The following is a 14,132-nucleotide window of genomic DNA, read 5'->3' as shown; positions in this document are numbered from 1 at the left end:
AAGAATTTAAGGGAACAAAGAAGTTGAGAAAGAGCACTCACCAGGATGGGGAAGCACTTGTTGCTTGGGCGAAGAGACGTGGTAGGCGCAAAGACAGCTGAGATCAAGTACATGAGTAGCTTCATCTTAAATACCTCGCCATGGGTTGTCATGTCTTCCAGCGAAGTTGCCAGCGCAGTCGTATTCGGCATGGTTGACATCCCAGGAAACAAACGGGGGAACAGGGCTTCCTCAATCTTATTGTTCACCTCATACGGGACTGTGATTTCTCCATGGGGCAGACCCAAAGTGCAAAACACCGAATCCTCATCCAAAGGTAGTCTTCCCCGTCCCGGAATCACAAATTCTTTGGAGGCAGGATCATAAATCTCACTGAGCCAGTCGCATACAGGGTTCACTAAGTTCTTGCAGCGAACATCCATCAGAGCCTGCATCCCCATGACACCCGCAGCTCCCTTCTGCTCATCAGTAAATCCTTCATTCAAAATGGTCAGGCGTTCTTGCGAAGCCCTATTGCGAAGATGTTTCTTCTTCTGCATAACAGCAAAAGGATCATTTGTTGCCATGTTCAATGTCATGAAAAATTTAGCCCTAACCAAAGATTGAAAACACAATGTGACATTGAAAAACACATGGGGGTGGAAAGTTACCTCTTCGCCATCTTTTGCCTGACCAGTCGGGTGATTCTGTTGCGGTGCACCCATGAAGTCATCATCATCGTCTTGATGGTCGCCACTAGCCATTGTGCTGCAACAAGAACAAAACACGCATTATGCTGAAATGAAAACACAGCCGACGGATACAGAAAGAAATGCATAAAGTAAAATATTCACTGGATATCATCGATGAACAAAAATAAAAACTCCGTGGCTACCCAAAGTTTAAACATCTGAAGAGGGCGGTAATTGCCATGTGCTGAGCATGCACAAAAAGGCAGAAAAATAGTCAAATGCAAGAGAAACTGCAGAAACATGGCAACTGGACATGCACGTGTTGATCAAGGGAGCACTTGCCAGCTAGCGCAGTCTACTTGCCATGTTGGCTCCAATTAAAGTGGCAAATGAGGCAGAGCATTTGAACACCCACTCCCCCACCCCCTAGGATTGCCGAACATGAGATGTGGCAACTAACACATTGGCTTTATAAAAAATGTACAGAACACTTCTTATATGTTCAAGTTGCCATGTTAAACACAAGGCACTCCAAAAAAGGGCACACAACTTCCACTGCTCAGCATGTAATAAGGTCACTCACACCCTGGCATCACATAAAAATGAGTTGCCATGTATTCACAAGTAGCAACTATACTATGTTCAAAGTTGCCGTGTCAAACAAAAGGCATTTGAAAAAAAGGCACACAATTTCCACTACACAACATGTAATGTGGCAACTCACACCCTGCTCTCACATAAAAATGAGTTGCCATGTAATGCAGTCAAGAAAGCATTCAGGTATCGCAAGCCAGCATGGCAAACGCAAACTGATTCTTGGATATGGCATGGCAATAGGCATAGTGTGCTCACAAAACTTGGTTGCCACATGGAAAGCATAATCATCGCAAAACTGACACGATTGTTCAGGAAATTAGTTGCCATCAGTGATGATAGTGTCATGGCAACAGGCACAGTGTGCTCAGAAAACTTAGTTGCCACATGTAAAGCATATTTGTGGCAACTCACACACTTGATCACGAAATTATTCGCCATCAGTGATGATAGTAGCGTGGCAACAGCATGGTGTGTTCGCAAAATTAGTTGCCACATGGTAAGCATATTGCTGGCAATTGACACAGTTGATCAGGAAATTAGTTGCCATCAGTGATGACAGTTGCTGTAAATGCCATGGCTGCCATTATGCTACACTTTGAAATTCAACTACCTAGATCTAGGGTTCATTCGCAACTATCATATCTTGAAAATTGACAAACAAAGTACTCACTATATTGATGGCCATAGCATTCCGAGGCAAATCACCCGCTCAATCACAAGGCAAACAACAGATTAGGCCGCGGATGGGGACGGGGAAGGATTTGGCCCACACCGGCATGACTGCCGCCGCGGCGGCGACAAAACTGCACAATGTCTCCCTAGATGGCAAGCACGCGACTCCACCGTCGACGAGGACGCCGAAGCACCTTGAATCGGTCGGAGTCTCGACGAAACTCGATAGGAAATTGTCCAAACAGGGAGGGGGCGCAAAATCGCGGGCAGGTAAATGTGAGCACGTGAAGGAGCCTTACCTTCAATCTGCCGCTCTCCAGCGACGACACTCCGGTCCGTCGAGCCCCACCAACGGCCGCGAATGCGGTCGACTCTTCTGCCGCCTCCGCCGTCGCCTTCTCCTCTCGGTTTCTCCTTGCAATCGATTGCAACTGGTGTGAATGGGTGGGTTGGGGAGAAGTGAATGGGGAGGGGAGTAAACTAAACCGCGAGTGGAGAGCAAAGTGGCGAGACGAGGGATGCGGCAACCGATGATGGGCGTGGCGTGCGGGCGCGACGACGGTTCCACCGCACGCCCGGACTCGCAACCACTGACTTCGGAACGAAAACGGCGTGCGGGCGAACTATCTTACATGCCACACAATCGACTTGTCCTACGTGGCATACAAAATCACGAGCTTCGTGCCAAGATTTGTGCAAATAGGAATGGACGACGATTGACGCGTGTGAGCGAGTTGGCTGTGGGCGTCCGTGTTTTCAAGAAAATATGGTGAGACATATTGTGCTAAGAGATCATCTCTTGTCTTCTCTTAAATAAGATAAGACAAGTCTTTTCTTATGAGTTCTCTCTCCTTCACCTCATCATTTATCCTACGTGGCACTTCTAAGATAGCACTATTGTACATGCCCTAAGCACCCGCGGCGGAATTACATTTCCCAAAGTTAGAAGATGTCGTGGCCGCCACGGTGGCAAAAAATCAGGGTGCTATATTTATCTGACCTGAATGCAGCATGATATCTAGCAGCTCGAAAGTTTCAGAAAAGGGAAGAGCTAGAAAGCACTTCGCATGCAATAACCCCCGCAAAATGCTCTCTTCCACACTTCCGACTGCTCCCCCTGGTTCCCCTGTTGATGGTCAAATCAATCAAACCAGAGTCAATTAATCTTCTTCCTGCTGTTCTTCGTCGATCGAATCCACAATAAAATAAAGTAGTTAGTTGGTACGCAACGCGCCGTACGCGTGGGTGTAATCCAAGAGGAATTGAAGAGGATCGATCTTGGATTGGATCTGATTGGATTCAAGAGCAGCGGCCGCCATGGATTGCTCGATGACGAGCAGCGTGCTGTCGGCCAACTACAACACGGTGCTGTTCGAGTTCGGCGTCATCCTCGTCACCAGCAAGATCTTGTACGCCCTCCTCCGCAACGTCTACCAGCCCCGCGTCTTCTCCGACCTCCTCGTACGCCTTCTCCACGATCGCCATTAATTCCCTTTGTTTCTCTCTCTTTCTCTTTCTTGGCGATCGCCATTGACATTCCTTTCCTGTTGGCAATGGCGAATGCGGCAATGGCAGCTGGGCATCATCCTCGCGCAGTTCCGCGTCCTCTCCATCACCAACGCCATCAACCTGGTGTTCGGCAAGATCGGCGGCTTCATCTTCGCGCCCTACCTCTTCGCGCTCGGCGTCGAGATGGATCCCTTCTCGCTCCTCGACAGCCCCGCCGCCGACGCCGTCATCGCCTACGCCGGCATCGCCTCCACCTGCGTCCTCGTGACGCTCTGCCACGGCGCCATCACCTCCACCTCTCGTACCCACACGGGCATCGTCCACGAGCGCTCCCTCCGCGCCTTCCTCGGCCTCGCCGCCGCGCTCGCCAACACGGCCTCCCCTGTCCTCACCCGCCTCGCCACCGACCTCAAGATCGCCAAGACCAACGTCGGCCGCCTCGCCGTCGGCGCCGGCATCACCTCCGACATGGTCACCACCCTGCTCATCGCGCTCGGCAGCATGGTCTGGCGTGACAGTGACGCCGACGCCGCCGCGCCCTTCGCCCAGCCCGCGCTCACGGCGTCCGTCCTCGCGGTCGTCGTCATGTCCGCCTTCATGTCCCGGGCCATGGCCGACTGGGTGGACGGCCGCAACCCCGAGGGCCGGCGCATGCGCGGCTTCGACCTTTCCCTCGTAGCGCTCGTGGCCGCCACGCTCTGCTGGTTCATCTCCGTGCTCCGCCTCGACATCAACATGGCCGCCTTCCTCGTCGGCCTCGCCTTCCCCAGCGACGGCCGGGTGTCGCGGTTGCTCGTCAGCAAGATCAACTTCGTGCTCTCCTCCTTCGTGCTGCCGCTCTACGTCGCCCACGTCTGCCTCTCGCTCCGGCAGACCACCGACGACATCGAGGTCGCGGGCCTCAAGCCCGACGAGGGCCTCCGCGCCTACGTCATGCAGCTGCCCTTCCCATGGTGGAAGGTCTTCTTGGCCACCTCCATGGGCACGCTCGGCAAGCTCGTCGGCTGCACCGGCGTCGGCCTGCTCCGGGGCCTCGGCTGGCTCGAGGCGCTCGCGCTCGGCATGCTGCTCAACGTCAAGGGCTACTTCCACATCTACTGTGCGCTAGCCGCCTTCGAGGCCGGCATCATCACCGACAAGTCCTTCATGGCCATCATCTTCGTGGTGGCGCTCAACGTTGCCGTCACGCCCATGGTGGGGATGGGGATCGCCTCCTGGGCACGCCGGAGCGTGCAGTGGCGCCTCATGGGCCTCCAACACCACGACCCCTCGACGGAGCTGCGCCTCGTCGCCGGCCTCCGCGGTCCGCAGGAAGTGCCGACGCTCGCGTTCCTCATGGAGTCGCTCCGGTGGGGCGCCGGCAACGGCGAGATCGCGTGCTACGCCGTTGACATGGTGCAGCTGACGGACCAGACGGCTTCTTCAATCGTGAAAAGCGGCGGGTTGGACGGCGTGACGGTGGTGGACGAGGAGGTGTCGGAGATGCGGAAGCTCATCGGCGAGGCGCTAGACGCGTACCGGGCGGAGTGCGGTGGCGAGGGCGGCAAGGTGAAGGTGCGCCGGCTGCTGGCGCTGTCGTCGTTCCCGGACATGCACAGTGACATGTGCATCTGCGCCGAGGACGCCATGGCGGCGTTGATCCTAGTGCCGTTCCACAAGACACAGTGCCTGGACGGCACCATGGACGGCGGCCACTTCGGGTTCCGGCTGGTGAACCAAAAGGTGCTACAGCTGGCGCCATGCTCGGTGGGGATCATCGTGGACCGCGGCCTCGGCAAGCAGCATCGTCCAGACAGCACGGCGCAGGCGTCTGTGGCGGTGCTCTTCATCGGCGGCGCGGACGACCGGGAGGCGCTCACGCTGGCGTCCTTCATGTGCAAGCAGCGGGCCTCGGTGCGGCTCACGGCGCTACGGGTGGTGCAGAACGCGACGGCGCAGGCGCGGGCCAAGGCGCGCACGAGCCTCTTCGAGTCCAAGAGCAAGCGGCACATGCCTCTGGCGGCGACGACGACCGGGCAGGAGGAGCTGCAGGCGCGGGCGGACGACAAGTTCTTCGCCGAGTTCTACCGGAAGCACGTCGCCGGCAACAAGTCCGTCGGGTACATGGAGAAGCACGTGGCGGACGGGGCGGAGCTCGTGGCGGTGCTGCGGGGGATGCAGGGGGACTACCGGTTGTTCGTGGTGGGCCGAGGGAGGGACCGCAACTCGGTGCTCACCGAGGGGCTGGAGGAGTGGGCCGAGTGCCTGGAGCTCGGCCCCGTCGGCGACATCCTCGCCTCCTCGGACTTCTCAACGACGGCGTCCGTGCTCATCGTGCAGCAGTACGACGCCAAGAAGCACTACAAGGTGATCGATGAGGAGTTCATGCCCTTGTAATGCAATCGATTCCCTTGTTTCGTTATCCCACCTCCGTAGCCATATTCCTGTAACAATTTCTACCAAGCAGCTGTTCCGGATGTATTGTTGTTGTATAGTACTCCCTTCGTTCGGAATTACTTGTCGGAGGGAGTATAAGTGTACATTTTAATGTGGAATGGATAGCCTTTTACGAGTAATGCTAGATGTACGGGCGTTCTACAGAGGATTTACAGGCTCGTGGGGTGTGTTTGGTTGGAATTTGATTAAGAGGTATCTTTAGCATTTCAAAAGGACCAACGGGAATGCTTCCATGTCCCATTGGCTGGAATGGCACGATGCAGTCATAGTAGTTTGTCGTAGGTGTCCGAACTGATACACGCAAAGTGAGTTGTAAAAATCTAAGAGCATTTCTAGCAAATCCTTTATATCGCAGATCCTTATCGCGAGTTTATAGTTCGTGGAAAACGAACATTCTCTTTTGCAGTTCCGCTACGCGGGGTTTGTTCGGCCGCAACCCGCGTGGTTATATTAGTGTAGAATATGATGACATGCTTATATTAGTGTAGAATTCGATGGTATGCTTAATTAGTTTAGTAATTTGTTGACATATTTATATTAGTGTAGAATTCAATGATATGCTTAGTGCAGAATCTGATGATATGCTTAGTGTTAAATTCAATGATATATGTAAAGTGAAATGTATGCTTTTTAAAAAATTACACATGACATGCTCATTTATCATACATGAGCCCATCCCACACGATTGTGCTTTTACAATCATTCGTGATCATATGGGGCCGGGACACAAAACGTTTCACCCATGAAATCGTGAGCAATTTAGGACCCCATCCCACACGATTGTGTTTCTACAATCATTCGTGATCATATGGGGCCGAGACACAAAAGTTTTTCACCCATGAAATCGTGTGCAATAGGGGACCCCCACCCATATGATTGTGCTTCTACAATCATTTGTGATCATATGGGGCCAAGACACAAAAGTTTTCCACGCATGAAATCATGTGCAACTGAGGACACCATCCCACACGATTGTGCTTCTACAATCATTTGTGACATGGGGCCGAGACACAAACGTTTCCACCCATCAAATCGTGTGCGATGGGGACCCCATCCCACACGATTGTTACAGGAAAATCGTATGTGATACGATGTCCGAAGCAAATGTTTCGTTCCTGTTAATCATGTGGGATGTATGGCAGATCTCACACGTTTAGTTCTTATACTGATCATTTGTGATTGCTGGGCCCATCGCACACATTTGTTTTGGACGGATGGTGTGCGATATGGGGACTTATTTCACATGGTTATCCCGTAGTGTGTGTGATGCACATCTCTTATTGCACGCCATTGCAAGGCTGCGGTTTGAAACTGTGTTTGTGATAGGGAGTTTTAGCCGTGTGCGATGGACGGTTCTGCACTAGTGTTGGGAATTTTTGAAATAAAATGAAGGATCATGTATGTACAGCAAACTCCAAGAAGACAAGTACATCTGTTTAGCAAAACTATGTACGTAATTCAGAAACGCAAATATGGATGAATACATAATACAATTTGATTGAATTTACACTAACAAGTCTATCTGATGACCTCCGCCTCCATGTCCGTCACAGCAATCACGTACGTCTGGAATATGAACTGGTATTTCACTGCAAAGTACTGTACATCAACCTGTTCAAAAAATTTATCTACATCATCCTGTCTATAATCACCTCTGCATGTTTATCACCCTTATCCATCCTGTCCCAAAGGTCAAGAAAGAGGCCGGCGGAGCAAAACCCGAAAAGCATGCCAGCCATGGCGAGGACGCGCGTGGCCACGTAGACGACCGATCCAATGGCGGATTGGGACGGGGATGGAAGAAGAGCAGGAGAAGCAGGGAGCCGAGAAAGACGAGGAGCCCGGCCAGAGACCCCACACAGATAAAGCCGCACCTGCTGCACTCGTCGTCTCCGGGGTCGGGAGGGTTGTAGGTGAAGTAGGTGATGACGAACCTCTCCTTCCATGCCCAGAAGCTGTGCCGGCTAGGCTCCGCCGGCAGCGTCTCCAGCGGGACTAGCGCTGGGGGCAGGCGGGTTCTCGATATCGACCATTGATTTGATATTCGATAGCGGATTCGATGTCTATGTAACGCAGTGCTTACATAGATAGGAAGAATATGGGGAGGACAAGCGATTCTGTTCTGTCCGAAACCAAGTCATGTAGCTCTTGTACGTGCTGGTCTTTTTTTTAGGGCAAACGGTTTCTTCAAGAAAATTTTGTGGTCAAACTAGCGAAATCACTAATTGACGAGTACTTCTTTCAAACCATGAGTTTTTTTTCTAGATCTGTTTATTCAAAATATTTTATTTTTTAAACCGTGCATCCGATCTCGAACTGTTTTCACCATTGGGTTCCTCGCGTCGAAATCATCAAAACTAAATCCCATTTTGATAGGATTTGACGATTTTTTCAGAAAAAAAATGGTTGAAAAAACGTACCGATAGCACTTTTTCCTTTCCGAAAGCCGTTTTGGAGAGGCACGGCCGTGCACTCGCGAAAGCAAAACTGTGCCTCTTGCGGGAAAAAAAGAAGAAACACATTTTTTTTCCGAGAGGCACGGAAGCAAAAGTGTGCCTCTCGCGGAAGCAAAATCATGCCGCTCACGGAAGAAAAAAGAAAGGGAAAACATGTTTTTTTGGTTTTCCGAGAGGCATGGCCTCTCGCGGAAACAAAATCATGCCTCTCACAGAAGGAAAAAAGAAAAGAAAACTTTTTTTTCGTTTTCGAGAGGCACGGCTGTGCCTCTTGCGGAAGCAAAAGCGTGCCTCTCATGGAAGCAAATCCAAGCCTAATGCGAAAGTTAAAAGAATAAGAGAAAACACTTTTTTTCATTTCCGAAAGGTATGGTCGTGCCTCTCGCGGAAGCAAATTCATGCCTCTCACGAAAAAAATACAATTTTTCGCGTAAAATTCTTTTAAAAAAATTGTCCAAAAGCTAAAGAAGACCTCTGAAAAAAATGAAAAGCCGAAGAGGTAGCGCCGCAAGGAGCGCCGGATCCCACGGTGGGCGGCAGAGGTCGCGCCATGGCAGGGGCACCGGGCTGGTGGGGAGGCGCCGGAAGGGCCGGGTTGGCGCCGAACAGCTGAGGAGCGGCGAGGTGAGCCTGGTGCTGGGCGGGACATGGACTGAGGATCCCTGGTGCCGGCGCGCGGGGTACTGGCATCGAGTACTCGTGGACTACCCCAGTCCACGGGTTGTGCCCGAAGGCCCACGGAGGCGTGGGTTGCTGCTGCTAGTGTGGGCCGGCCTGGGGCGCCCCCCCTGCTGTTGGCCCTTGCACCCTGCCTTGCCTCGGTGCCCACCACGATCAGCGGCAGGAGCGGGCGCTGGAGCCGTCCGCTGCGGGTGCGAGAACGGCGCCGGCGGGTGGAAGGGAGCCAGGGGCTGCTGCGGAGGGGGCGGACCGCGCGAGGTGCCCGCGGCGAGGACGGTGTGGATGGGGGGCGTCGACGGCCGACCACTCGGGATCAAACTGCATGGCCTTGGCATCGACGGAGCCATCGGCATGCTCCTGGAGATGGTACTCGTGGAAGACACTACTAGAAAAAGGGCTATAGATGGAATTGACACTAATGGCGCACCAGACATGTGGTGCGCCATTACTATATACTAATGGCGCACCATCTGTTGGTGCGCCACTAGTAACAAAATGTTTTTTTTCATTTTTTCAAACATACTAATGGCGCATCCGGGCAGAGTGCGCCATTAGTAGTTAGAACTACTAATGGCGCACCAGCCATAGAGTGCGTCACTACTATATATTTTTTTACTTTTTTGCAAAACTACTAATGGCGCACCATTGCATAGTGCGCCATTACTAGTTTAAACTAGTAATGACGCACTGTGCCACGGTGCGCCATTAGTATAAAAATTATTTTTTTTTACTTTTTTGCAAAACTACTAATGGCGCATGTCTGTGTGGTGCGCCATTAGTATGTTGGGTTACTAATGGCGCATGTCTGTGTGGTGCGCCATTAGTAACTTGGGACCAGCTAGATATTTTTGGACAGCCACACCTACACACTCACTTTCCCCACTTCATTCCCCCCACCTCCTTCTCTAAGCTTGTCGGCTGCCTCCTCCTCCTCACCTCATTTGCAACATAGATTCATCAAAATTAAGTGTTGAAATTACCTTTTTTTTTATAGGTAAGTAAGGGGAAAGCTATCTTCATGTTGTAGATCTACTTTTTTTCTCCCTAGCTCGCTCCAACAACGTGCACATGCACTTTTTGTGGCCTAGCTAGATCTATGTATGTTTGTGGTGTTGCATATGTTTGTGGTGTTGCATATATGTTTGTGTTTGCAGGTACCGGTATTTGAAATGTGATAGTTGCCAATATTTTGCCAGAATGTTGATTAATTTCCGTTTCGGCGAGAATTTTGGCACTATGCATTCTTTTTGGTCCTATTTTTAGGGAAAGTCATGCCAAATTTTTTCTTGGTTCTAAAATATCGTTTTGCTCTACCCCGCAGGCGACCATAGTCCGCACGATGACCGAAGGCATCGTGAATAGGTTTTTGAACTTCGTGAAGGCCGAGATGCTTCAAAAGAATGAGACGGGGATAAGATGTCCGTGTCGAAGATGCAAGCTGAAGAGCCTTATTGCGGACCCGGATTCCGGGCAGGTGCGGGACCACCTGCTCTTGCGTGGTTTCATGGATGGCTATCGGTGGCAAGGTGATGAAGATGACTATGAAGTCGTCCATGGGGGCCGGGCAAGAAATGAGGAAGGCCAGCAAGACAACCACCGCGGCTCGGACGGGCGAGAAGACAAAGAATCTCCAGGACATGATCACGACGGTGATGTTGTACACAGTCATCATGTAGAAGATGCCGGACATGATGATGAGGAAGATGCCGGAGCAGACGAAGGGCATGATCATGAAGATCTAGATGCCGGAGGAGTAGACGATGATGGACCATCGATGGGCTGGGTGCAGGACCCTCATATTCAAGAGCTGCTTCTCAAGCAGACGGATAACGCAAGAGCTGCCGCCCGAGAGAAAGGCAAGATGGATCAACTGGAGATAGACGCGGTTACTCCATTGTATGAAGGATGCAGACCCGAGGATACCCGCCTAAAAGTAACGCTCATGGCTTTGGAGATGAAGGTAAAACACAAAATGACCGACGCATGCTTCGACGAGAACATGTCATTCTGGCACGAACGTCTTCCCAAGGGGAACAAGTGCCCGACCAGTTTCGAGGAGGCGAAGAAAGTCGTGTGTCCTCTGGATTTACCGCACGTGAAATACCATGTGTGCATGAACAATTGCATCATTTATCGGGGCGAGCACGCGGAGTCTACCATATGTCCGGTGTGCGGCGTCACTCAATACAAGAAGAGGAAGAAAGCTCCTCGAAAAGTGGTGTGGTACTTTCTGATCACTCCTTGTCTGCAGCGGTATTTCGCGGACCCTAAGGTAGCAAAGCTTCTGCGTTGGCACGCGGATAGGGAGGAGAAGAAGCAAGAAGATGACGCAAATGATCCGGAGATAAATAAAAAAGACAAGGTGCTGAGTCACCCTAAGGATGGGAGCCAGTGGCAAGCGTTGAACTTTGAACACCCAGAATTTGGGAAGGATCCAAGGAACATCGTGCTGGGCGCGAGCACCGATGGAGTCAATCCGTTTGGCAGCCAGAGAAGCACACATAGCACCTGGCCTGTGTTTGTGTGGATGTACAACCTTCCCCCCTGGTTGTGCATGAAGAGGAAGTACATTCACATGAGAATGCTAATTGAAGGGCCGAAACAACCAGGGAACGACATCAATCTGTATCTGGGGCTGCTGAAAGAGGAGCTAGACACGTTGTGGAAAACGCCAGCCAATACGTGGGACGCCGCAGAGAAAGAATATTTCCCTATGAGAGCCTCACTGCTCACGATGGTGCATGACTATCTCGGTTACGGATATCTCGCGGGGCAGGTGGTCCACGGATTTTCTGGATGCGTCAGGTGCATGGATGACATAATGTATCGCCAGCTAGATAGAGATCACGGGTCTTCAAAAACCGTGTTCATGGGACATCGAAGGTGGCTTCGCGACGATGACCCGTGGAGGAAATGCAAGGATATGTTCGATGGTGAAACCGAACTCCGAAGACGCCCGCGTACGAGGAGCGGCGAGGAAATAGACGGGCTGTTGAAAAATTGGAAAGATTGCCCACTGCCGGGAAAGAAGCAAAAGGCGCCAGAGCCGAGAAAGAAGCGAAAGGTGTCAGAGCCGCTGCTGAAGGTATGGAAAACGAGGTATGTTTTCTGGGACTTGCCGTACTGGAAGATCCACCGTGTGCCTCACAACCTTGATGCCATGCATATCACAAAAAACGTGTGCGAGAGTCTGCTTGGTATCCTGCTCAACATGCCAGAGAGGACCAAAGATGGGCCGAAAGCAAGGGCAGACTTGAAATCAATGGGCATCAGGCAGAAGCTTCACGCTAATGATGATGATGATGATGATGAGGCGAAGCAGGACACAGAAAGTTGTCGCAAAGGCAAAAAGGCCAAGAAGACCGGAAATGACTACCCTCCCGCGTGCTTCACTCTAAGTCAGGAGGAGATCGAGCAGTTTTTCACCTGCCTCGTAGGAGTAAAACTTCCTTACGGTTATGCGGGGAAGATAAGCAGATACCTAGACCCAGCGAAGCAGAAGTTCAGCGGGATGAAGTCTCACGACTGTCACGTGCTGATGACGCAGATACTTCCAGTTGCAATCCGTGGGATCATGGAAGCGCACGTCCATGAAACGCTATTCGGCCTATGCAACTTTTTCGACGTCATCTCTCGGAAGTCGGTTGGCGTGAGGCAACTCAGAAGGCTACAGGAAGAGATCGTGGTGATACTATGCGAGCTTGAGATGTACTTCCCGCCCGCATTCTTCGATGTTATGGTGCATCTGCTAGTCCATATCGTGGAGGATATCATCCAACTCGGGCCGACGTTCCTGCACAGCATGATGCCGTTCGAAAGAATGAATGGTGTCATTAAAGGATACGTTCGCAACATGTCACGTCCAGAGGAAAGTATAGCCAGGGGCTTTCTGACCGAAGAGTGCATCTCCTACTACACGAATTATCTAGGCATCAAGAACCCCGTTGGTCTGGCCGTCAATAGGCACCTCGGCAGGCTCGCTGGATGGGGTCACCGTGAGGGTCGCCGCGAAATGCATGTAGACTTCGAGGGTCGACTCGCCGACTTCGAAAGAGCAAACGTAGTCGCGCTACAACACATAGACGTGGTCGATCCTTGGGTGGTAGAGCACAAAACCTTTATTGAGAAGACGTACAATGACCGAGGCCAACAGAGGACGGACGGAGATATAATCAAAGAGCACAACTCATGTTTCACGCGTTGGTTCAAGCAGAAGCTTCTGTCGTACCCTTTACATGAGGATTCTTCCGCGGAAGAACAACTCATATTCGCCTTGTCACAGGGCGCCGAGCACAACCTGATGACCTATGAGGCGTATGATATCAATGGCTACACATTCTACACCGAGGACAAGGACATGAAGAGCGATGGTTATCAGAACTCCGGGGTAACGATGGAATCCTACACCGGTAACGACAAGGACAGATACTACGGAAGGATCGAGGAGATCTGGGAGCTGAGCTACGCTGGAGAGAAGGTCCCGATGTTCCGTGTCAGATGGGCCAAGAGCGTCCTAAAAGAAGACCGGTATTTCACCATCATGGTTATACCGGAAGCCAAATACAAGACCGCGGGCGCAAACGTCACCGCGAAAAATGAGCCATGGGTACTGGCTTCCCAAGTGGACCAATGCTTCTTCATTACCGACCCGTCAAAGCACAGTCGTGTTGTCGTGAGGAGAGGCAAAAGGAAGATCATCGGAATGGATGGAGTAGCCAATGAGCAAGACTTCGACAAGTACGGCGACCCGAAGATCGAACATGACGACGACGATGAAGTAGCAGCATACACCACAAGAAGAAGCAGGACCACCCTACCTAAAGGACGTCCGTTCCACAGAAGAACTCCATTTGCGAAAAAGAAGGGCAAGAAGATTTTGAACATATAGCTAGCTAAGATCGACTGTATTTAAATCGTAGTCTTCATTTCTCGGTTGTATTTCATGGGCACTTTTTGCTATCATGAATATTTTTAAATTTCATGGGCACTTTTTGAATTCATGAATATTTTTTCAAATTTGATGATATTTTTATATTTCTCGATCGCTATCCCACCTCGCCAGATCCCCCTCGCCGCCGAGCACCCCCCGCGCCCTCTCCCCCGCTCCACC

The 14,132-nt window shown here is 51.5% G+C and overlaps 1 protein-coding gene across 1 annotated transcript; it reads left to right on the top strand.

Moving 5' to 3' along the window:
* The first annotated feature begins 3,043 nt into the window (after nucleotides 1-3,043).
* On the top strand, nucleotides 3,044-5,977 carry LOC119296757 (cation/H(+) antiporter 28-like). Its single transcript, XM_037574836.1, has 2 exons — nucleotides 3,044-3,401; nucleotides 3,516-5,977. The coding sequence occupies exons 1-2, from the start codon at nucleotides 3,258-3,260 to the stop codon at nucleotides 5,823-5,825; spliced, it is 2,454 nt and encodes an 817-aa protein (XP_037430733.1). The 5' UTR covers nucleotides 3,044-3,257; the 3' UTR covers nucleotides 5,826-5,977.
* The last annotated feature ends 8,155 nt before the right edge of the window (nucleotides 5,978-14,132 follow it).

Source organism: Triticum dicoccoides, chromosome 5A, assembly GCF_002162155.2.
Source record: "Triticum dicoccoides isolate Atlit2015 ecotype Zavitan chromosome 5A, WEW_v2.0, whole genome shotgun sequence".
Taxonomy (NCBI): domain Eukaryota; kingdom Viridiplantae; phylum Streptophyta; class Magnoliopsida; order Poales; family Poaceae; genus Triticum; species Triticum dicoccoides.
Note: the sequence above shows the minus strand (reverse complement) of the source record. Positions and strands in the feature narration are given on the sequence as shown.